The sequence below is a fragment of the Numida meleagris genome, chromosome 1, assembly GCF_002078875.1.
Source record: "Numida meleagris isolate 19003 breed g44 Domestic line chromosome 1, NumMel1.0, whole genome shotgun sequence".
Taxonomy (NCBI): Eukaryota; Metazoa; Chordata; class Aves; order Galliformes; family Numididae; genus Numida; species Numida meleagris.
Genome location: NC_034409.1, coordinates 74,534,200 through 74,559,184, shown reverse-complemented (window position 1 = coordinate 74,559,184; position 24,985 = coordinate 74,534,200). Strand labels below are relative to the sequence as shown.

At 40.9% G+C, this 24,985-nt stretch overlaps 1 protein-coding gene across 2 annotated transcripts in view; it reads left to right on the top strand.

Moving 5' to 3' along the window:
- Window positions 1-24,985, top strand: part of LOC110397873 (ovostatin-like) — a 38,507-nt gene extending 13,522 nt beyond the window's left edge. For both annotated transcript variants that reach the window (XM_021394835.1, XM_021394839.1), the window contains 22 exons: window positions 626-780; window positions 1,189-1,338; window positions 2,197-2,367; window positions 2,961-3,093; window positions 5,010-5,097; window positions 5,463-5,691; window positions 6,289-6,415; window positions 8,162-8,283; window positions 8,927-8,978; window positions 9,271-9,354; window positions 10,277-10,453; window positions 13,943-14,024; window positions 14,900-15,056; window positions 15,503-15,577; window positions 16,848-17,013; window positions 17,450-17,670; window positions 18,108-18,323; window positions 18,461-18,585; window positions 18,870-18,960; window positions 21,634-21,705; window positions 23,238-23,340; window positions 24,300-24,985. In XM_021394835.1, coding sequence (XP_021250510.1) covers window positions 626-780; window positions 1,189-1,338; window positions 2,197-2,367; window positions 2,961-3,093; window positions 5,010-5,097; window positions 5,463-5,691; window positions 6,289-6,415; window positions 8,162-8,283; window positions 8,927-8,978; window positions 9,271-9,354; window positions 10,277-10,453; window positions 13,943-14,024; window positions 14,900-15,056; window positions 15,503-15,577; window positions 16,848-17,013; window positions 17,450-17,670; window positions 18,108-18,323; window positions 18,461-18,585; window positions 18,870-18,960; window positions 21,634-21,705; window positions 23,238-23,340; window positions 24,300-24,352 — 2,849 coding nt within the window. In that variant the 3' untranslated portion in view covers window positions 24,353-24,985. The remainder of the gene's footprint in view (window positions 1-625; window positions 781-1,188; window positions 1,339-2,196; window positions 2,368-2,960; window positions 3,094-5,009; window positions 5,098-5,462; window positions 5,692-6,288; window positions 6,416-8,161; window positions 8,284-8,926; window positions 8,979-9,270; window positions 9,355-10,276; window positions 10,454-13,942; window positions 14,025-14,899; window positions 15,057-15,502; window positions 15,578-16,847; window positions 17,014-17,449; window positions 17,671-18,107; window positions 18,324-18,460; window positions 18,586-18,869; window positions 18,961-21,633; window positions 21,706-23,237; window positions 23,341-24,299) is intronic.

Sequence of the window (24,985 nt, the reverse complement as noted above, 5' to 3'; positions counted from 1 at the left end):
GTATTTGTGCAGTGTGGCTGCACAGTATGTGCTTCTCTATGGTTTGGGGAGAGGCATCTATTCATCAAAAAGCAGCCTTGTCATACTATTTTCCCTTCATTAAAACATCTTGAGGCCACATAGTTTCTCCATATTATCTGTGGCTAACCAATACCAAGATATGTGAGTGCGTGACTTGACAAAAAAAAATAAGAAAGCTTAGTTTCCTGTCTCTGCTCTAGTATTTGTCATCTGTATTGACAAGAACTTCATGGTTCCCAGCGTTAAGAGAACACTGTCTTAGTTCAGATAATCAGTTTACCTAATCTGGTATAAGAGGTTCTAGGTTTCAGATTCAAAGGCAAAGTATTGCTCTTCTTGTAGCAATCATACACAGATCTTCCTGCCCAACTTCTGCTCAGCTCAGCTCCCTCTCTGCAAAACACCCTGCTCTCAGCATTGTCCAGTTTGCATCTGGTACCTTGCTGATGGGATTGTTTCCTCAGCCACTGAGAAATTAATCTCCCAGTAGCCAGCATCCCTTTTTAATGGTGCAGATATCTTATGAACAAAAATGTAGTCCTTCCACCAAAGATGAGGATTATCTAATCTCTTTTGTTGGTTTTTCCTCCCATGTTCCATGTAGCTTCCACAGCTCCCTGGGGTACTTTCACCATTACACTGGCTGTCACTGAGAAGCTTGCCCCCAGCGCCAGATTATTGCTCTACACAGTCCATCCTAATGGGGAGATAGTGGCTGACAGCTCTTGGATATACAGTGATATATGCTTCAGGAACAAGGTGAAGACCTTTGCTTTCTTATCAAGGGATATATCTGCTAGTTTGTTTGTTTGTTTGTTTTTTCCTGAGTGAAAAGATAGGGAATGACCTCATCACAAACATTGCACTCAGACTGGTGTTTAAGAATGGAAAAATACAGGCATGCCTGATAACACAAGGATCTATCCCTGGAATTTACACATACACTCAAACTCAGATTAAACTGTCAATGAAGTGGGGAGAAAATGATTAAGGGATTATATTGACTATGAATTTTTGCAGAACAGGGATTCAGAAGGACTGTTAAACAACAGGAGCTTTGCCTGATTGAGAATAGTGTTAATACCAGTGAAAGGTGAGATTTAGATATATCTGCCAAGCTAATTATCCTAATTTCTACTTGGTTGTTTTCAATGTACTCATTTCCAGCTCCAGCTCGAGTTCTCTGAGAAACAGGCTCTCCCAGGCTCTAAAATCAATATCCACCTTGAAGCTGCTGCCAACTCCTATTGTGCCTTGCGAGCTGTAGATCAGAGTGTCTTCCTTCTTCAGCCTGAGCGAGAGTTGTCTGCTGAGAGTGTAAGCCACATGCCTAGTGCTGTGTTCTTTCAATCTAGGGACATCCAGAATGACAATTCCAATGCTCACCTATCATCACTTTGCTGCTGGCTATGTTTTTCTTTTTTCCATGTAAACAGACATTTCAGAGATTGAAAAAAGGTCTATAGCAGTTGTATACTTCAAAGCTGATGGTGGAATATTTACTTTTAGAAAGCATAACAGTGTTAAACAGATTATGACTAATGTAAAACTTCGAAAGTATCTGGGGAATGGCTCAAATAGGCTTCAGACCCAGAAAAAAAAGCTGCAAATATTAGCTAGTAACTTATCAGACTCAAATCTTCCCTCTGCATAAGTCAGCAGTATCTCTTCATGCTCTTTGTTCAAGTTCACCCTACAAAGCCATTGCAACTCAGAAGGAGGGGGATAGTCTAGACCTTCTTGCAGAACATCAGCCAAATTGCTTATTCATCACTAGGTAAACCCATCGTAGCCTATGAGACTGTTCACATGCCACCATAAATACTGAATACAAATGGGAAAGGAGCATGGGAAGAAACAAATCCCTGTGATTAAAACTCTATGTACATATACGATATATACGTAGTTCTTCTGAAAAAAAAAAAACAATAAACAGATATCCTGCTCATTTCATGCTTTAAGAGAGGCAGTTTTGCCTTGAAGCAGGAGAGTGGATATGTGCTGCACAAGGACGATGACTTAGAAGGAACTGCACTGCAAACCCAGTCACACAGTTTTCACTGAACTTTCTCCTTTTCTCTGTCTACAGCCATGAAAGTTTTTCATGGCATGACAGAATTTTGCACCTGCCTGGGACCTTCCCTTGTTCTTACATCAGTTGTTCTCACCTCCCAGGTGTACTACCGGCTTCGTCTGAGTGATTTGTATGGCTATTATTACAATGGACTCAACCTGCAAGATGACAAGCCAGAGGAGTGTACCCCAGTCAAAACTACTTTTTTTGATGGCTTGTACTATGAACCTGTCAATGTCAGCCATGATGGCGATGTCTACAGGATTTTCAGGGTATGCGTTCTGTTTTTTTTTTTTTAAGTATTCAAGAAGAATTCACGCAGATTAGCATTAAACTTTCTAAGGTGAAGGTATTGATCCCTTGAATTGCCTACACTCTCCAGTCATCCAATTTCTACCTTCTGATCTCCACCTCTTACTCAGGAAGACTGAGAATCACTACTTGATATGTTCATTGGATTCCAGTCCATGCTTCAGTAGATGATTCTTAAGCAGGACCACCATGAACTTTGTTCATTACCTCAGGCATTCCTAGTAAAGGTCTGAGTATATTATGCAGACCACTGCTTTCCTGATACATTTTCCTCCACTCTCACTCATCCTGTGTCTCTGTGACTCTCCCTGTCCAGTTGCAAAAGACCTAACATTAGCACCACCACTACTACCTGTGACAGAACAACAGTTGTCACTACATGGAAAGACCTGCATGTAACAGAAGAATTATTTGTGAGATTCAGAGTTGAAAGGTTGGGATGTGAGGAATGAGGAGAGAAATGAGTGATGTTAACCCAGATAGGAGACGTGGCATGCCCTGGTAGCTACTGCATGCACCAAGTGACATGATTAACTGATTCTTTTACCTTCAGGAGATGGGCCTGAAGGTTTTCACCAACTCTACGCTACGGAAGCCAGTTCTGTGCAATGAAGACAAGTTAGATTGGGAAGATAACCGCATCTATTTGGATCATGGTGCCAGTGGTGGCAGTGCCTTTGGCAGAGGTAAAAGAATCATATAGAATCAGAGAATCATAGAATGGCTTGGGTTGGAGGGACCCCAAGGATCATCAAGTTCCAACCGCTCAGACACAGGCAGGGCCACCAACCTCCAGATCTGATGCTAGATCAGGTTGCCCAGGGCCCCATCCAACCTGATCTTGAACACTCAGGGACAGAGCATCCACAGCCTCTCTGAGCAGCCTGTTCCAGCACCTCACCACTCTCTCTGTAAAGAACTTCCCCCAACATCCAATTTAAACCTTGCCTTCCTGAGCTTAAAACTATGCCCTATTGTACTATCGCTGTCTACCCTTGCAAAAAGTTTATTCCCCTCATTTTTATAATCCCCTTTTAAATACTGGAAGGCTGCAGTGAGGTCTCCTCACGTTATTCTCTTCTCCAGACTAAATAACCCCAGCTCCCTCAGCCTGTCTTCGTAGGGGAGGTGTTACAGCCCTCTGATCATCTTTGTGGCCCTCCTCTGGACCCACTTCAATAGTTCCACATCCTTCCTGTACTGGGGGTCCCAGACCTGGACACAGTACTCCAGATAGGGCCTCACGAGGGCAAAGTAGAGAGGGACAATTACCTCCCTGTCTCTGCTGGCCACTCCTCTTCTGATGGAGTTCAGGATACCATTGTTTTTCTGAGCTGCAAGAGCACACTGCTGGCTCATGTTCAGTTTTTCATCCACCAGGACCCCCAGGTCCTTCTCCACTAGGCTAGTCTCAAGGAGTTCTTCACCCAGTCTGTATAAGTATCTGGGATTACTCCGACCCAAGTGCAAAACCTTGCACTTTAATGTGTTGAACCTCATTAGGTTCACATGGGCCCACCTTGTGAGTTTGTTGAGGTCCCTCTGAATGGCATCCCTTCCTTCTAATGTGTCAACCGCACCACTTAGCTTGGTGTCACTGGCAAACTTGCTGAGGGTGCACTCAAGTCCACCATCGATGTAATTGATGAAGATGTTGAAGATCACCAGTCCCAGGACAGAAGGTTTATGCTGTGTCTCCATTTCCAGTGTGTCTGGTCTTGAAAACTGCTGCATGTAGAAAATAACAGACAGCATGTTAAGTTTTTTAGAGAACAGATCTCTGTCCCACATTTTGCCTCTAGTAATCTTTTGCTGACAGTCCTCACAGAATTAAAATCAGTTCTCTCCCACTTAGGTACAGGGTGCATATGGAAAAGAGAGAGAATATAGGGATGCTACTTTCATAAACTGATATCAGTTTTTCAGGGTTTTCTATGATGAACCTCTGAGCAACTCACAATTCAATTATATATTTAAAGTGAAACACCAGTGTGGAAGAGTTATGCAAATTAGCAACGTTAAGAACTCACACAGCACCTAACATACTTAACACATAGTCTTGAAAGCACTTTATAAATCAGCAAGATTTAAGATCATTTTCCTCCAAGTTAGATTTTATCAATAAAATAACTAAAATTAGCAGTCATTTGTATGGTTATTTCCATGATATGGCGAGCAAGTCTGAGGAAATCTATGGTACCTCCATACTAAATTGATCGTTTGACATCACAAAGGAGGCCGTGAAATCATGGAACGAAGTCCTAGGTTCCTAATCTCGGTACTGTTGTTTGGCTTTCCAATAGAATGAAAATTCAGCTCCAGTTTATTTGTATGGACAGGGTAAAATTATTGAGATCTAAGGAGGAGTTTGTAAAGCAATATATACACTGGTGACAATTCTGGCCTCTGCCCATTTGCAAACTGAAGAGTTCTAGTGATAGAGGATAAACATAAAATGCCTTTCTAGTTAGGTGATGAGGCCTTTCACTGTGAAAAAAAAAAGGTAAATTGTATTGTGAAATATCTAAATTCTCAAGTATTTTCCCATGGGAAGAGAGAATATATAAGACATTTTTTTCTTTATTCTCATATTCTCTGTTAGAATTTTCAAAGATGACTGCTGCTAGTGTTGTTAACACTGTTCGGAAATACTTCCCTGAGACCTGGATTTGGGACCTGGTTCACACTGAGTGAGTATTTTCACCTTCACTTCTTACCTCTCGTGGATTTTTGAGTTGTTGCTGAGATGAATGCTAGAGCATAGAACATTAATCCAAGTATATTGGTTCTAATCTGTATGTTTGGGCAATGTGGTATTTAAACAAATGTTATTTTTAAATTTAAAAAGCCACTTCTTCCAAGTGCTTTTTAACACGTAGTTCACCAACACCTTCGTCTTTACCTCCAGTTTCATAATATATTTTTAAATATAGAGGAGTATCTTAAAGAAACTGAGGTGAAAATGGAAGTATTAACTCAGTCATGGGCCTATTCTGTAATTTGCTCTGAAAATTCCAAAGATCATTTCTCATTCAGTTTTTCTTGTTTTCCTCAGTTCCACTGGAGAGGCTAATATCTTTTACACCATCCCTGATACCATCACAGAATGGAAAGCCAGTGCATTCTGTTTGCAGGATGATGCTGGGTTTGGCATCTCCTCACCTGTTTCACTGACAGCATTCCAACCATTCTTTGTGGATCTTGCCTTGCCATACTCTGTCATCCGAGGGGAAAAATTTAATTTAATAGCCAACATCTTCAACTACCTTGATGAGTGCATCGAGGTACACCAAGTTCTCTTTCAGTTTCTATATGGTTTGTCTCTTCCCCAGAGTTCCCAGCATTTTTCTGCCCTGCATATTGCATTAAAAACATAGAAACAAGTATTTAACTTATGCTGTAGCCTGACACATTACTCTCTCACCCTCTCTGACAGGATCTATTCCAGAGTCATTAGGAAGGTGTGGCCAATGATCACTGTGACTGGTACAAAGAAGATAAGAACCTGCTCCTTATCCCTACATAGTTCGGTTATTTTTGCTCCTGAGGGAGAAATTTGAACAGAGTATATGGGTATTGTGCTCTCCCAAATAATATGTACTGAGTATGTAGCATATAGCAGAAAATCATAAGTAGGCGTGACTGATAAAATGAGCACAGACACTTTTGCATACTTCTGTCAAATGCAGCCACTAACAGCAGGCAGAAATTAGGTTTGCTGTTTCCTCAAATGAACGTCCCTTTCTTATTTCCTGGTACCATCTTACAGAATCAGATGACAAATAGTTTCTCCAGCAAGTGACTTTTTCCTGTGCTTTGAAGCCTAACTTCAGGGGCAGCCTACTTCATTTGTAATTTTGCTCTTTCTCTCTATGTCTCAGATCAGCGCTATACTGGCAGAGTCAAGCGACTACAAGGCAGAAGCCCTTTCACCAGAGGGAAACACAGCAAGGGTGTGTGCCAATGAAAGAAAAACCTATATATGGGCTGCTAGCCCCCTCAGTCTTGGTAAGTTTGTCTTTTGGTCACTCTAATTTATCCCAATTTTATCTTTCAACTTTTGTCACTTCACTCTTTAATGAAGAATCAACAATTCACAGGCAGGCTTTTCCGGACAACTCCATTAGTTACTACATAAATCTAGTTCTGGACTTTTGCTAAAGTTCCCCTATGCACAAATACATGCACTGAATAAGCAGCTATTTGTTCTGGTGTTTTATCTCTTCTGATTTCTATAGTTTATTTCCTGTCTATTTTAGAAAGAATTGTTTGCTTGCCTTATTATGCATGGAATATTGACAGGATTTCATGTGGCTATGATAATTCAGTTGACAGTCTTACATCAAATCAATTCTATTCAGAAAGAACAAATGAGTGAAGAGGACATTGCTCCTCCCCAGTTTTAAAGTTGTGTTGATTTACACTGTCTTTGAGTCAATACTGTCTTTTAAAAAAAAGCATTTACAGTAGCTTGCATGTGTTAGTGCTTCAGAAGTTGAAGTATAAAAAAATTTATTTAGCAAAAATTCTTCTGAAAATGAACCACAGATAGGCCTTTTCTTCAAAATGTTTTTTCTAAATCAGTGTGACTGACTTCCTTCAAGCTCAGTGGCAAACTTATAGTAAGACAAGAATTGGATATGCAGTGAAATAGTGCTACAAAGCTGGAAAAAATAAAGCTGCTGTCTCTCCCTGGTAATTCTAGCTATTTTGTCCTAAGAGGAAAACTCCTTTGGACTTAATATTTGCAATGACTTCGGGGGTAAAGTGAGCAATGCCTGCCAAGCTGCTCACTTTAGGGTTATTCTAGAGCGTTGCAGCAGTACTGAGGCTGCTCTTAAGCACTGTCCTTCAATTAATAAATTCTGTTTGAAGGAAAGAGGCAGCAGAGCATTGTGAGTATTCCAACACTGCCCCTAGGCCAGAGATAACAAAAGGCCAAGAAGAGGTAGAAACTTAGTGAGTACTGTCAGTTGTTTGGCATTCGTCACTATTTCATTCCTTGTACTAGATCCTGTCATAGTTTCAGCTGGGATGGGATTGTTTTCTTCAGAGCGCCTGGTACGATAGTATGTTTTGGTTCTAGGAGAAAAACAATGTTGATAACACACCAATGTTTATAGCTGCCCGCTAAGTAGTGTTGTACAGAGCCAAGGCCATTCTCACTGAAGGGCCGAAGGAGCTAGGAGGGAACAGAATTAGGACAGCTGACTTAAATTGGCCAAAGGGATATTCCATACCATATGACACCAAGCAGAAGGAGTACTGAAGGTGGCAGGAATTCATCTCTCTCTCCCCCACTGCTTGGGTGGATAGCTGGGCATTGGTCAGGTGGTGGTGAGCAATTGTTTGTACATCACATCACTTCTTATATATATATATATATAGTCATAACTATTTTCCTTCTCCTTTTCTCTATTTTAGTAAATAGTTTTATCTCAACCCATGAGTTCTACTTTGTTCTTTTGATTCTCCCCCCCATCCCACTGGGAAGGAGAGGAGTAAGCAAAAGGAGTAAGCAAAACTATATGGTGCTGAGCCCCTAGGCAATCGTTCCTCGCCATTCTTGGAGAGATGTGGAGCCTTAATTAAATTTGTTTCTACTGAGCTGCCTTTAGAGAGAATACATTTATCAACAGTCCACTAGACTGTTGATAAGTCAGTAGACTGACTAGAAGGAGGCAGTGAAAGCCAGAGGTAACTACAGACACAGAAAATAACTTCCTTTTCTTGGACTGGTGGTTGGCTCTCCAGGTGAGGTGAAATTCACAATTACTGCTCAAGCCAAAGTGAACACTAAAGCTGCCAAAAATAGCACATCAGCAGAAGAGGAGACAATTCGCACGGACACCCTTATTCAAACGCTACTAGTTGAGGTACAATAAAAAATATGCATGTACTTTCTGTTCTTTGGAAATTCAATTCCTTTACCTGTGGTCTAGAAGAAATCAGCTGGTGTTAAGAGACAAGAGCTGACACAGATGGAGCTGTGAACAGTAAGCTTCTCCACATGAAACTGAGAGTGAAATTCACAACAATCTGGTATCCACTGTTCTTCTTTCTAGAACAAAGAGAATAAATGCCCTGACACTCTGTGGATGCCAGAAGAGCTGTAGTTAGAGGGGAGGAGATTCCATTCCTTATCTACATGTGCCTTTTGCCCATGACTGTAATACTGGGGAGGGGAGGGCAGATATGAAAGGAATGGGATTTGTCTTGAGCATCCTAAAGTAGAAGCCACATAATTCTCCCCAAGTCCTCCTCAGAGTCTGGAACTGTCTATTTTATAAATGCTTTCTAAGAAAGATAGTGCTCTGCACAGGCTATGGCATAATAATGAGAGCAGGACATGGACAAACAGATATTCCAGTGGAGATGAGGCAGAACTGGGTACAGGGGGATGCACCCTCTGGACAGCCACAGCTATGGAATAGCTTACACTGTTTAATTGTTTCTGGTTTCGTGACGATGCTTTATGCTTTTTCTCTTCTCCCTAACCACCTGTCTGCAATCAAACAGCCTGAAGGTGTTAAAAAAGAAATGACGCAGAGCTCCCTCATCTGTACAAAAGGTAAGGTGTTTATTCATTCAATCTGGAAAATTGGTGGAAATAATTCACTGCTTTGTTGTTTTTGTCCTATGAAATCAGAGACCCTTCCAGAGGAAGAAAAACAGTCTCGGTTAAGGAGATGGGCTACAGCTCAGGATTTTCAGATACCCTAGACTCATTGGGCATGGACTCTTCAGCAGTCTCTTTACCATGACAGCAAATAGTTAACACTAACTGTAGTCATGCTTAGAAAGTAAAAATTTCTGGAAAAATGACATTTTCAGCAATTCTTACTGTTATGTTTTCTTGTTAGGCACAACAGTTTCTGAACCAGTGCTTCTCAGCCTGCCAGAAAATGTAGTGCAGGGATCAGCCAGAGTTTATTTCTCTGTCATCGGTAAGTATACTACCTAGACTAAAATTAAAAGTGAAGTACCTTTTCCTCCTGTGTGGCTTCCAGTGCTATCATGTATACCTATGCAAAACTAAAATAAATTCTAGGAGAGACTTCATCTTGATTTTGAACAAACATTTCCTACCTTCTGAAATGGCAAAGAAAGACAGAAATTGTTCAAAATTCTCTCCTATTGTATTAAAAAAGGATAGAACAAAAATTTATATTGCATTTCAGATGATATTGTGTTAGCCATCCTGTTCTGTGTAGTAAAACTGAAAAGTAAGCTAAAACAGACTTCTTGAAAAACAAAACAAAAACATCATTTTGATTTCTTGGATGGAAGACTTCAAAAATATGCTGATTGCATAATTCAAATTATGCTTTTGCATTATGAAAAACATTTGTCTGTTTACAAATACCCATAGAATAAGACTTTCATGTCCCAGTCTGACCTACCAATCTTAAATTCATTAAGAATAATAGTTCTCCTTAATCAAAAGTTTATGAGATTCTGAACACAGACTGCTTTCTAAAAATAATTGTTTTCCACACCAGAGACAGTGTGGGGTGCACTGGTACTGTGGAATACAGCACATGTAGCCCATCAGCAACATACCATCAAATGTCGTTTTCATATATGCATACCAAAAGGGAAGCACATAGTAAAGGCCAGGGAATACTAACTCAAAAGGGTTGATAGCTGATTCTCAGAAATCATTCCGGTCAGTATCGGTGCTCAGTTTCTTCTCAAATTCACAGTTTCTCAGGTGCCAAGCATCAAAAACAAAAATCATAATATTCTTTGGTTACTGTGATTACTCCATTGTCTTTTGAGTCCATAATGATGTAATATAAAGCAATGTATAAAGCTGAGTAATAAAAAAATATGTCTGAACTGAACCCTTTTATCTTTAATTCTCAGGAGACATTTTGGGTACAGCCTTCAGGAACATGGAAAACCTCCTCCATATGCCTTACGGCTGTGGAGAACAGAACATGGCCTTGTTCACACCCAACATCTATGTCCTGGATTACCTGAATAAGACTGGGCAACTGACTGAAGAGATCAGAGTCAAGAGTACTGGATATTTAACCACAGGTGACAGCCTTTCACATTATTTCATCCACAGGTGATAGCCTTTCACATTCTTTCATCTAGCACTGTGATTAAACTTTAAAGTTCTAATTAATGAACACTGATCTCCTTATTCTAGCACCACATGTGCTAGATTTTGAGATCAGCTCCAGAGCAGAGACTCACACTGGTGGACCTCTCCCTGTGGGGCAAAACCACAGCTAAAACTGCGAAATCAGAAGCACAGAGTCTCTAACAAGAGGCAGCTCTGACACAGCATGGACAGAACCAGGAGGAACGACAGCACTATAGAAGTTACGGTAACCTTCACTTCAGCAAAGACTTCCTGGAGGGAGTGGTTCCACAGCGCAGGCTCGCGCCAGAGGCCTCTTCCCAGCAAGGCAAAACCACAGTGACAACAGCGAACTCAAGAACACCAAAGCCTCCCGCGAGACGCTTCTATAATGCAGCGTGGGTGGAGCCAGGAGAGACGGCGGAATCCCCCCACACGTACAAAGGCAGCCCCTGGGAGCGTTAGTGACCAGGAGCAGGGTGTAGTGCAGCAGCAAGCAGGGAGTGGTGCGGCACTTTGCGAGGCAGTTCGTGCAGGCAGAGCGAGTAGGGAGGGCAAGCACCCTGCAGGCTAGAGGGGTAAATTTAGTAGGTGATTATCGCTAAGTACAGGGCTATCCTGTAATTAGAGTACATGATTAGCACCCTCCGAGAATAGAGACACTAGTCATGGTATCCACCCGACGTGGGCGTCTGCACCCATCAGGAAGGATGCTGAAACTCAGATTGATCTCTGAGGCAAGCATACAGTCACCCAGGCCTCCAGCTGCACAGAATGCCTGAGCCTTTCACTGGCTTTGTGTGGCAGCCTTGAGGACAGCTGCATGAGGTATGAGCATGTGGATAATTTGTTCAGCTTAGTGGAGAGGCTACAAGATGAAATACATAGGTTAAGAAATGTCATGGGGACCAAGAGGACTGAGCAGAGGAACTACACTGCCCTTGCAGAAACAGGTCTACTACAGAAGAAAGCACAAGACCCAAGGCAGATTGTATCCCATCTCTGCCAGGCTGAAGGTAAGAACTCAAAGGAGAGGAACAGATGAAGGAAAATCTGTTCTCTGGGCTGCAAGCGAAACCCCTCCTCACCCACTCTACCCCCACAAGTGCTTCCATACAACAGGTTCAAGGCTCTGGATACTCTTTCCTGCAGGGAACTGAATGCCCAATAAGCTGGGCAGATGATCCCCTTCTTAGAGAAGTCTTCTTAGGGAAGCCTCCGTGGGGCTCTGGTGAAGGATATAATGAGATAACTGCCTAGCCTGGTATGGCCAACATTACTGCTTTTCCACTTGGAAGGTGATGAAGCAGCTACACACAGTTCAAAGGCCATCAAAAGGGATTTCAGGGCACTGGAACATCAGTTGAAGGATCTGAGGGCATAGATAATCTTCTGTTCTGGGAAAGGACCTTAAAAGAAATTGGAGGATCCTACTGATAAACACCTGGCTTTATGGCTGCTGCTGCCAGAACTTTGGATTTTTTGACAGTGGAGTGACCAATATGGCACCAGGCTTGCAGGCACCAGATGAGATTCACCTTTTTCAAAGGAGGAAGATGGTCCTTGGGGAAAAGCTGTCAGGGCTCATTGTCAGGTGGAGGGGGACTATAGCGAGCCTGCCCATGGTAAGTTGTGGGACAGCATAGCTAGGTTAGAGGAACAGGGTGCTACTGGGGGCCATCAGTCTGCTGCGCAAGTGAGATCGTGTGGTGATGAAGGCAACAGGGACACTTAAGGTAAATAATTCAAAGGAATTTGGGAGTTATCCTCAAGGAAGGTGACAAGACCAGCTGCCCAGCTGATGTGCTAGTACACCAATCCAAGAAAGATTTTTACAGCTACATCAAACAGAAAAGGAAAGTCCAAGAGAGCATACCACCCCTAACGAGCAATATAGGACAGCTAGTAACAGCAAACAAGGAGAAAGTTGAGGCAGTCAACGCTTTTCCTCAGTCTTCACTAATGATGGATCTTCACACAGCTCTTGAGTAGATGGGTCAGAAGGTGGGGACTTGGGGAGCAATGTCCCTCCTGCTGTAAGTGAAAATCAGGTTCATGACACCTGAGGAACCTGAACATCCATATGTTTATGGGTCCCAATGAGATGCATCCCAGAGTCCTGAGGGAATTGACTGACATAGTTGCCAGGCCACTCTCCATGGTATTTGAAAAGTTATGGTGGTCATGTGAAGTCCCTGATGGCTCCAAAAAAGACATGTTACACCCATTTTTAAGAAGTGTAGAAAGGTTGACCCACGAAACTACTGACTTCTGTACCAGGGAAGATCCTTCTGGGAGCTATGCTAAGGCACATCAAAGAGAGGGAGATGATACAAGAAAACCAGCATGGCTTCACCAAAGGCAAGTCCTGCTTGACTAACCTAGTGATCTTCTGTGATGGAGTACATCAGTGGAAAAGGGAAGAGCCACTGATGTCATCTATTGGGACTTCAGTAAGGCCTTTGCCACAGTCTCTCCATAAAGTCCTTCTCTCCAAATTGGAAAGATATGGATGGCATGGATGGACCATTCAGTGGATGGGAAACCAGCTGCAAGATTGTACCCAGAGCATAGTGGTCAATGGATAGATGTCTGGATGGAGATCAGTGATGAGTGGTGTCCCTCAGGGATCAATGCTCTTTAATATCTTCATTAATGATATTGGCAGTGGGATTGAGTGCACCGTCAGCAAGTTTGCAGATGACACCAAAGCTGTGTGGCACAGTTGACATGCCTAGGGGATGAGATGCCATCCAGAGAGACCTAGACACGCTCGAGCAGTGGGCTCAGGAGAACCTCATGAGGTTTAACATACTTGAGTTCAAGGTCTTGAACCTGGGTCACTGCAACCCTCACTATTAATACAAGCTGGGGGACAAAAGAATTGAGCACAGCACTGCTGAAAAGGACTTTAGTGGATGGCAAGCTGGGCATGAGCCAGAGAGAAGGCTTCAGGGAGACTTGATAGCAGCCTTTCATTATCTAAAGGGAGGCTACAAGAAAGAAAGGGACACACTCTAAATGGTTTCAAACTAGAAGAGGGGAGATTTAGATTGAATATAAGGAAAACATTTTTTTACAGTAAGGGTAGTGAGGCACTGGAACAGGTTGCCCAGAAAGATGGATGCCCCATCTTTGGAGGCATTCAAGATCGGGCTGGATAGGGCTCTGAGCAACCTGATCTATCTGTAGATGTCCCTGTTCACTGCAGGGGCATTGGACTAAATGTTATTTAAGCTCCCTTCCACCTCAATTTTGTGATTCCATGTGTTGCACAGAAGCTTGCAATGACAGCACACCAAAGAAGAATTTGGTACTTTCAGGAGCAAAAGTGGCTAGAAATCTTAGTATTAAAACACACAAAGTGTGCTTCAGTTGAATAAAGAGCATAACTAGTTCTTACCTGTGATAAGAAAACATCTTCTTTATTGTATTTTCAGGGTACCAGAAACAGCTATCATACAAACACCAGGATGGGTCCTACAGCTCCTTTGGGACACGGGACAGTGAAGGAAATGTATGGTAAATGATGACACTTTCTATTTCCCTAGCTCAGAGCCTTTAGGCTTCAAAATGTTTTAGGTGATTCTTATTTTTAATGGACTAAATGGACATAGTTCAATTAATTTGGATCTCCCACTAAGGGAGATGTGAGTTAAACTGGAGAGGTTGCAACAGAATGATAATAAGGTGGTCAGGGTCTGGAGCACAATAATATTCAAGAAGAGACTGAAAGAACTAAATTTGTTCAGCCCGTAGAATAGGAGGCTTATGGGGAACCTAGATGTAGCCTTCTACCACCTAGATCAGGACTGTAGAAAAGACAGTCAAACTCCTGTCAGAGGTGCACACAGTAAGGAAAACAATTTTTTCTGTACACAGAAAAGTTGCAACAGGGAAAGCTGGATAGAATGAAAAAAAAATCTTGCTTAGGAGAAGGGTGTAGCACTTAAGCAGGAGCCCAGAGAGGGTGTGGAAACCTCCATTTCTGGAGATTTTCACTATGTGGCGACAAGGCAGTGAGCAACCTGACTGAGCTTTGCAGTTGATCCTAGTTTAAGCAGGTGATGAGACTGGAGAGTTCTAGAAGTCCCTTCCCACCCAGTTTATTTCATAATTGTGTTGGTTAAGATAATAATTACTACCATCAGTCATCAAACTATGTGTATGCTTTACTCCTGCTTTGAAAGAAAGGTTTCAGCACAGCAATGGAGAAATCTCAGGTCAGTTTGTAATACCAGAATTTTAACTATTTATTTAGAACATAGAAAACACTTGTTTATTTTACCACAGACATTATGGATTTCATTTTATGTCCATTTCTATTCATATCCAGTTCCTGGTATACCTTCTCTTAATCTTGTTCACACTTCACCTGCTTTCTGGTTCACCTGCAGGCTCACTGCCTTTGTATACAAGTCATTTGCACAAGCAAGACGATACATATACATTGATGAAAATGTCCAGTCTCAAACTCTGATCTGGCTGGCAAGAAAGCAGAAGTCAGATGGCTGCTTTGAAAATGCTGAGTCACATTTCAACAACGCTTTGAAGGTAACTGAGTTCAGTATACTTTCAAACTTCCAGTCCTGCCATTGGTAATGATTTGGATAATTTCAGCTAGACAGGCTAGTCACCACACTCATAGTCTCCCTTTCTCTAGTGTCTCTCATAAGAGCAGGGCATGAGTGTTATGACTCCTATTGGTGATGAGGTAGAAACAAATAGAATTTTCGAAGTTAGAGATCTCAGGTTTTATCTTCCAGCACTGCATTTAGCCACAGGCTATAATATGTTTTATTACACATGTAAAAGCCAAGAAAAAGCATGAAATAATTTTGGCTTTATCCTGACTTTCTTTTTCTCGTGCATACAGGGAGACAGAAATTGATTCTGATGTCAATTCCAACTGTTATCTAAACTATCAATGAAATCCTATTTTTTGCTTTCTAGGACACCTGTACTGACTTTTTTTTGCTTGTGGCTTTTTTTTGCTTCAGGGTGGCGAAGAAGGTGAATACTCACTTACAGCCTACGTTGTGGCAGCATTGCTGGAGGCTGGACACTCTGTTCAGGTAGGTAGTTGATGTAGTTATCCTCTTTTTGTCTGGTTAGCTACACGTCAAACAATGAATAAGTCTTTGCACTCACATCAATTTATTTTTAACTTCCTAAATTCTGGTACAGTATACTGGTCAGCATAGGAATCTGTTTCCAGAACCCTGCAGTTGCCAGAAGCATGATTGTTTATTTGTCCAATTTGTATGGATTCATCTGAATGTGTAAAATCCCTGAGGAATCCAATTGTGATAAATAATAGTACTCCATATAAGTGCAAATCCATATTGGATTTACCTACTCCATTCAGAGTCCAGTCTGAAATTCACTCTAGATTTGCCCAGTCCCAAATCCAAGATATCCAAATCTCCAGTTCTACAAACCATCTCTGGACGTTTAGATCCATTTTGTGTGTCATTGTTAAAAATGAAAGGAAATGATGAGCTGCTGGTTGGAATACTTACTAGATGTGGAAGAATGAGAACTGAATTTTGTTCTCTGTAATACACTTCTTGAATATCCTTAAGACCCTGACTTGATTCTCTGTTTCTCTGTAAAACAGGGAAGATTATAATTGTTCCCATTCTTACAAACATGTTCTAAGCATGCTGAGTTTTACAAGACCCTCAGATACTGTGGGATGGGGCATAATTTCTGTACTTAAGGTAGACAGGACAAAAGCATCGTGCAGCACTGAATAGTTTTTCAGCATTGTGGGCTTAGTTCCCAGTATGTTTACAAGAAGCTCCAAAGCCTGGTGCCAACCTGTGTAAGTGAGACTGCATAGACAGACAAACTGCTACTATAGTTAGTAGTGTACTGGTGGTACCTAAGCTGAAGCAGGGCTCACAAAGACAGTCTATAAGGATAAAAGGTTGAAGAGTTACCTTGATAGCTATAGCTTGGAAATGAGTAATAATACCCATATGGGAGAGCTTGCTTCATCATGATTTCTCAGTACACTTTACGTTACTCTGTAAAACTGATCCCATTTTATAGATGAAGCAACCAAGGGTCAAAGGATTCTCTTGCATAAGATCATCTCACAAGTCAGGAAAAGAAACAGTGCTCTGATAGTTCTCCAAATGAAAGCAGAAGGAAGGTAGCACTGCTGCAAGATCACATTTTCAGAGACACATTGTAGGGCCTTGGAAGTAGAATTGATTCTGCATATTTTAGCATGAAGTGTCAGATTGTCGCTTGAGAAGTGATCGAGGTCTTTAAAGAGAAGCTGAGACCCAAAGCAGAGTACCTGATGACACTACTATATTTTGTATTTTGTACTAGCATCCTGTGGTTCGGAGTGGCATGAACTGTTTGGAGACTGCATTTAGCAATGGGGTCCACAACCTGTACAACCACGCCCTTTTTGCCTATGTTTATGGTTTAGCTGACAAAGAGGAAAGATACCAATTCTTTCTTGAGAAGTTGGACAAAAGAGCTACCAGAGATGGTAAGTCCAGTATGGCCATGATGCAGGCAATAAAGCTGATGGAATGGCCTGTGGCATGAAGTAAGTTATTCTAATGTATGGTTTTCTCACTCATGCTGTTCCCTTCCCATTTCATGTCTGTAATGCTACTGAATTTATTTCTATGAACTCTCTGTCTTTTGGCCTCACTAAGGATTGAGCTGTGGACTGATGATCTTAGAATTATTAAATAATCTAGGTGGGAAGAGACCTCAGGAAGACTCCAGTCCAACATTGGGGAAGACTGCATTTAGTTTTCCCATTAGCCTCTTCTTCTACAAGCTCGATAAGTTTCTTTTACTGTGTCATGTGCTCCCATGTGATACTGTAGTGAATTAACTAGCAAGTGGTTTTTTTTCATGCTTTTTACACTGCTTTTTTTTTCTGTTTTCAGATCACTCTGTTTTTCTGTTTTCAGGTGGTTCACTTTACTGGCAGAGAGAAAATAAGCCACCAGCAGAACATTTCCCTGCTTTCTATTCCCGTGCCCCTTCTGCTGAGATTGAAATTACCAGCTATGTGCTTATGGCTTTGCTCAACAAAGCCGAACTCACGCCAGATGACTTATCATACATTTCTCGCATTGTGTACTGGCTCGTCAAACAACAGAACCCATATGGTGGTTTCTCCTCCAGCCAGGTGACAACTGGGTGTGGTAAAGAGAATACCTTCTGGGAATAGTGCAGCCTGCAAGTTGGATGATATTTCTTCCTCATTGTACATTCATTCGAACAGTATTTGATAAATGGTGTTCACATAAGTTTATGTCAGTACTCACTGAGCTCTTTGCTGGCAGCTAAATACGTTTGTTTTTTTTTTTAATAATTAGGAAATGGGAATTTATCCAATTTTTCAAGTTAGAAGAAGACAACAGTAACTGTTGATACAGCATTAATCCTGGTTTTCTGGATAATTCATGCCCATTGCCCCAGAACTTGTAGCTTCTCTCCTTATCTCTTTAAAAAGTCCTCCACCATTTATGTGCCCTGAGAAACAAAAATAGCAGCTTTGCTAATCTCATGTGCTATCTCGCAGCTGGGTATCTATCTAATTAAGGATAATGTTTTTCTTTTCAGGACACTGTTGTTGCTCTCCAAGCTTTAGCCCAGTATGGATACCTCACCTTCTCTAAGATAATTCATAATACAATTAAAGTCAACTTTTTGGAAATCCCCAAGAAGGATTTCCAGGTGAATGACAAGAACCGCTTCTTACTGCAGCAAACTTCCCTACCCGTTGTTCCAGGGAATTACACTGTGGAAGTGTATGGCACTGGCTGTGTCTATATGCAGGTAAATAAGCTGGAAACTCACTATCACCCTGCTGAGGACTAAACGGGTCATCTCTACCTCATTTCCCTCTGTACCTCGTGGCAAAGCCACCAGAATCTGTAGATTTGTGACCATCTCACACTTTCCATCTCTTTTAGACAATCCTGAGATATAACATCCATTTACCAAAGAAAGTTGCAGGATTTTTTCTCTCTGTAGAGCCAGCCAATGTGTCCTGTACAAGCAACTTCCCACCAAAGTTTGACCTTGTCTTCTCTGCCAGGTAACTTCCTTTTATTGATCTACCCTTTCGCATTCTCAGTTTGGTAAAGCATGTCAGGAAGGATTTAAGTATAGGCGGTTAACTGCTACTGTGCAGGAAGACAAACAGGACCATATCCTGAAACACTCTCATCCTTCATTGCTAAATTTTTCCTATATGCTATGCATCACTGGGACACCAGGACCATCAAGTAAAGAGATTGTATGAGTTGTCTATTGGAGCTGAAAATGTCATTCACTGGTCTCCTCTCCAACTGCAGATTAACAGAACTTTTCTTATTTCAGTTACACAGGAAATCGTAATGTCTCCAACATGGCTATTATTGATGTGAAGATGCTCTCAGGATTTATTCCAGATAGATCTTCCCTGAAAAAGGTAAAGAATGAGAGGAAAATGATTGGTAAACCCTAAAAATATAGGAAACTGATAAAATATGTCTGATCAGTAAATTACATCCCATGGGAATTCTACAAAGCCCTCGTCTTCTGTCAGAAACTCTGTGTCAGACTTGCAGCTGTTCATCTGTTGAAAACAAATCTGTTAGGAGCTGCCAAATCCAGAAGCCTGAAAGAGATGAGAATGCTATTGCCATGTCCAGCCATTAGCAAGGCTAAGGATGTATTCCCAATAGGTACACATGCACGCAATAGATGTATACATCTGTATGTATATACACAGCTGATCATACAGATCAGCTGAGACAGAAAAGAGCATTTACACAGATGTATTTAGCACGGATGGGCTTATCATAGAATCATAGAATCATATAATTGCTCAGGTTGGAAAGGACCTCCAAGATCATCAAGTCCAACCGCAACTTAACCATCCTGCTCTAACAACCCACCGCTAAATCATGTCCCTGAGCACCGCGTCCAAACGGTTTTTAAACACATTCAGGGATGGTGACTCAACCACCTCCCTGGGGAGCCTGTTCCAGTGCTTAACAACCCATTCTGTAAAGAAGCTTTTCCTGATAACCAACCTAAACCTCCCCTGGCGCAACTTGAGGCCATTTCCCCTTGTCCTGTCACCTGCATGTCACCATGTCCTGTCTGCCATGTATTGCCTTATGTTGACACCTGCATATATATGCACCCCTGGGGCTGCTCCAGCCACTCCAGTGGCTGGAACTGAGGCTCCTTGCACCCACACAAATACATGGTGGGTAACTCCATTAACTGGCCTTAGATACACTGATGCAGAGGGGCTTGGATCCCATTTTCCCAGTTGTTTCACTCAGACACACATACGCATGCAAACACAGAAAAATCAGTCTCCCTACTAGCTAGTCTAGACTGCTGGTCTGACCAATATGTGGGCCTCAAGAACCTACTGGTTTCTGCAGTAACAGGCTCAGACATCCTGATGTCTCCAATAGGTGACTCAAATCCCCTGTTTTCTTCAGCATTTGGCTAATACTTATGCCTGCTTCCATATTTGGCTGCCAAGCCACCAAATGTACTCGCACACTAGTCCATTTTTATGTCCACTACCAATCTCACACTCGATTACATACCTGTACACACTAGACATGCACAGTGGACTCCCAAGATGCTGCAACCCCATGCATATGTTCTTCTGTGATCTATGGTCCTTTCTTCAGTGGCTAGCAGTCTGTGTACACACACACAGAACAGAGAGACTCTCACCAAGGAAAAAGAGTTTGACTTTCATAAGAAGGCAGGAGAGGCTGCACTGATTTTAAAGAGGATGTTGTCAAACAAGTGTACTGATCAGCAACCTGTTTACATGTAACTGGCCTCTTTTGTCCTATTTTCCTTCTATTTCCCCTCACTTTTTCTTCCCAATCTAACTTTATCCGTTCTTTTGTTACTTCTTTCCCTGAACATTCCATAATAATTGTTTCTCAACCTCTAGCATCCCATACTCAGTCCTGTGCCCCTGCAGCATTCCCTTCTCAGTCTGTAAGGTGATGCAGTGATTCTCTGCTGTTGATTCCTCTAGTATGTCTCACTCCTGGACAGTGGGATTGGCCACTCTCTTGTGGCAGCCCTGAGAGGAGCCATATCAACTTTTAACCATTCCTTTGTTCTTCTTTGTGTTTGTGGAGATGAGCATTTAATCACACAGCCTAACAGAATCTAGGTAGGAAAAACTTCTGCCGTAGTTGAGTAAATGAGCATTTTACAGTGTTAGCCCTTTGATTTATTTCTTCCTATACGGCACAGTTTAACAGGCAGAGAAAAAGTGGATATTCCTCCTCCTTCATCCATAGGTTTGGTCATGGTGTTGGTAACAGTGCAGAGAGTATTACTGATAACTGTTTCACTTCCTGGAGTAATTTAGGCTTTACAACAGATATATTACCTTCAAGTCATGAAACTTACCCACAAAGTAGATAAAAAGAAGAATGCAATTCATTGTACAATCTTCTCATACTGTGATGCGTCGGTGCATTTAAAACCAATAATTATTCAGGTCTGCTTCCTTCCCTTTCTTCCCTTCCTTCCCAGAACTGTAAGAAATTCTTTGTAAGTTTTTTTTGTATTGAGATGTTACACCGTTTGGCATCCTGCTCTTTGTATCCACCTGGGAAAAATTAATGGTTTTAATATTTGGAACATTTTCTTTCCATATATTTTTATAGTAAAATAATTTTTATCATATGCTTTTCTAAAACTTTTTTAAACTTTTTTTTAAAATACATAATGCACTAGAAAGCAAGTCATTTTGATCTGTAGAAATGATCATGCAATCATAAATTCTTGTTAAAATGAGACAACTCTCAAGCTGATAACAAGAGAAATACATACCAAATCTGACTAGTAAACCAGGATATTTTTTCATTGTGTTTGGTTTGTATTTGCCATCTTATGAAAAGTCAACTTTTTTGCATTTTTTTATTTTGGCCACAAGATGTCATGGTGGAACAACGGGAGAATGGCAGCCACTTTAAACATATTTTGGTCATGAATTCTATTTTTTTAAATTTATTTTCAATAATCAATTCATTAATATTTTTACAGCTTCTTGGCAAGTTGCCTATGTTAAAATTGAATATAATAAAATAATTTGTCTTATTTATAGCTTCAATACCAAGATTCTGTTGTGGATCGTGTAGACATCAAGAATGACCACATCTTCTTCTACCTTCAGAAGGTAGGTTTGGAGGTGTTTTCCTTGGTTTTGTTAAACTGGAAGTTTAAAATAGGCTCCCAAATAACAGAAAATTCTCATCAAAAGCAGATTAGGAATATACACCTTGAAGATGGAAAGGGCCTTAATTCTGCCCAACCTCAAGTAAGGAAAAGAGCTATATAGAAATACAGTAGTTGTGGTCTACAGTGAAGAGATTTGTTACTGCTTTCATGAAAAATATTATGTGATTAAATAGCCTTTCACAAACATAGCTAAGTTGTGTTCTGTATTGCAAAAGTTCACAGTCTACATAATATTTCTCAGCGTCTAAAGTGATGCTTTTCATCAGTAGATCTGAGCATGTCAGTTATTAGTCCCTCCTTTTTAGAGAGAGGTATGTATAAAAAGAATACTTGTCCCACATCAGTGAAATTAACAAAGGGAGTGAGAGAGTAGAAAGATGAAAATCATAGAATGACTTGGGTTTGGAAGGGACCTTATAGATTATTTAGTTTCAACCCCCTGTCCTGGACATACATGGTTGCCACTCACTTGATCGGGCTGCCCAGGGTCCCATCCAACCTGACCTTGAGTGCCTCTAGGAATAGGGTATCCACAGCTTCTCTGGGCGTCACCACCTTCTGAATGAAAAATTTCTTCCTAACACTTAATCTAAAGTATCTCCTCTTTAAAACTGTTCTCCCTTGTCCTATCTGGCTGTGTTTTTTTTTTTGTTTTTTTTTTTTTTGTTTTTAAATCAAATCAGAAGGGATACTCCACGAAATACCAAAAACAAAAGGAGGAAGGAAAAAGAAATATTAATGATATCTACCTTTCAAACAGTAATTTTTATCAGTTGTTCTCCAAGGATCTAGTAAGGAAGACTGGAGTAAATATTCTGAATTCACAGAGAACCTGAGATTTTTGAAATGTGAAAGGTTTACCCAGCAGAACACAAGTTATGCAGAAAGGTCTCCAGAGCGTCAGTCCATTGCTCCATTCCTATAAAGAGATCAGTAAGTTAAAAACAAGAATAAATATAGTAGAAAGCAGAGGCACTGTCTATGGTGTGCAGAAGAAAGCCTGATGCTAAGAAAAATGAGCAAGGAAGAAAGTTTGGATCTGGCTGCAAGAGTAGGGAATGAAGAACAAAACCTTAGGGGAGGCTGGAGATTTTGAATTCAATGTGATTAGAGAGAGAAAAGTGAGAAGTACGTTTGCATAAAGGTGGTTTTATCTGCAAAAGGTCTAGGAAAGAAGCTGTCATAACTTTTTGTGAGAGGATGAATGGTGGTATGTTGAAAGCCTCCATAAATATGTAATGGTTGAGTGTAATTAGCAATGGAAATATGAAAAAGAAAGAAGAGAACAGAGAAGTTTTGCAACAAAACATATTTAGTAAGAGCGTTTGAACAGTTACTTGATTTGACATAAAGTTTACAATCTTGAGAGGACTGCAGAATTGTCATCCACTCTGGCCCAGAAATTGAACTCAACCTTACGCATTTGAACAGACATGAAAAGAAAAAGTCTTTTTGTCTTGCCGTTTCCAGCTCTCCCAGAAGGAAGTCAGTTTCTCCTTCAGTGTAGAACAAACTCTACCTGTGTCAGATATCAAACCAGCACCAGTACATATTTATGATTACTACGAAACAGGTAGGTGACCTCTTTAAACCTGCAAAACCTATGACATCAAGGTATTTATTTCAGTATTTACTAGGTGGGGACAGTTGATTTTCCTTCACTGCTTCTATGCAAGCATCTGTTCATGTTTCTGCATTTGCTGCTTTTATTTCTCTTTGATAGAGAGCAAGCTAGCAATTTTTCTGCATTTTGTTACTGGACTGTAAGGAGTTTGCAAAAGCATAGACAGAAGCTGTCCCCCATCTTTTCATTTCTTGCTTCATTTAAACATAAAGCAGATAAGAAAGTGATGTGTAATGATTTGTTTTCTTGCAAACTACATATGGTAAGAAGTGTGGTTCCACTTCCTTTCCCCAGTTTGGACATGATGGCTAAGATCAATACACAAAGGCAGCAGTATTCCCAACTTTCCTAAAATAGCTTGTCTCATATTTTTACATTGCCACAATAGGCTGTGATGAAAGAACTATTCTGGACTTTTATTGCTTAAGTAAGAATGACAGTCCCACTGAACTCAACGGGAGTTTAAACACCTAACTAGAATACAAAGTGCCTGACCACCTTTCTACATCCAGCCTCAAGGAACTGTAAATGCATCAGACATTACCAATTGTGGCAGTTTTGTTACCAAAACTGTGCTTTGAGTTCCCACAAACTTTTCTCAAGATTTGTATAACCTTTGGGAAATACCTCTCGGCATAATAGCAGTAATATCCAGAGAATTCTTCCCAAATGCCTATTCAGCCACCTAATCTACATCCCGTGCAGTCACAGCAGTGATGTGTCCTAACAAACATTGCCAGAGGAGTGCATTAGGCACTGACCTGCAAGTGAGCACCTTGAAACTGGAAGACCACAACATCTATCAAATATTTTCTGATTGAGCATGTGTTAATCACAGGTACACATGGACTGGGGTCATAATGATTTCGTACTTCAATACAACTGTCAGATTTCTTTTTTCTTTTCAGATGAATATGCCCTTGCAGAATATAAAACACCTTGCTCCCCACCGTCCAACTGAAATCAGATATGTGCCAGAAGAAGTAATGGGACAGAAGGTATCAGACAAGCATTTGTAGAGGAAGAAGATAAGTGACTTTGTTGTTTCTGGAAAGGGCAATGGAAAACATATAGGAATAAGGAATAAGCAAATCCCAGCTTGCAGTCTTTTAAAGTGACTCATACTGGCCTAGGCTTCAAAAAAAAAAGCTTTGGATCAGTGTGGATCAGAAACTCTAAATAATGTGGGTTTCTTAATAGGGGAGGAACTGTGTAGCCATCCACCTTTTTGGAAATTCATGTCATATATTTCAGTGGCAGCTTTATGTAAAAGTAAACTCCTGAAATATGCATTCTTGGCCACAGATTCCTCTTAAGAAATCTAACATTTGGAAAAAAATCTGCTGCTGCTGCTTCAGTAGATTTTGATTTATTTTGGTCTTTCTATTAATCCTATGGGAAGACTCTAGAAATGACATTGATTTCTACTTTTTCTGTGATTGAACTTGGAGAGCATTGTTTGCAGATGTTAAATTTCTAGTCACAGGAAGACAACTTTTATGCATTTTTTGCTTCCATTTAGAAGGATTATCTCCAGATTAACATCTCATATTTTACTGTTCTTTGAAATAAAACATCCTGATGGGTAATACTA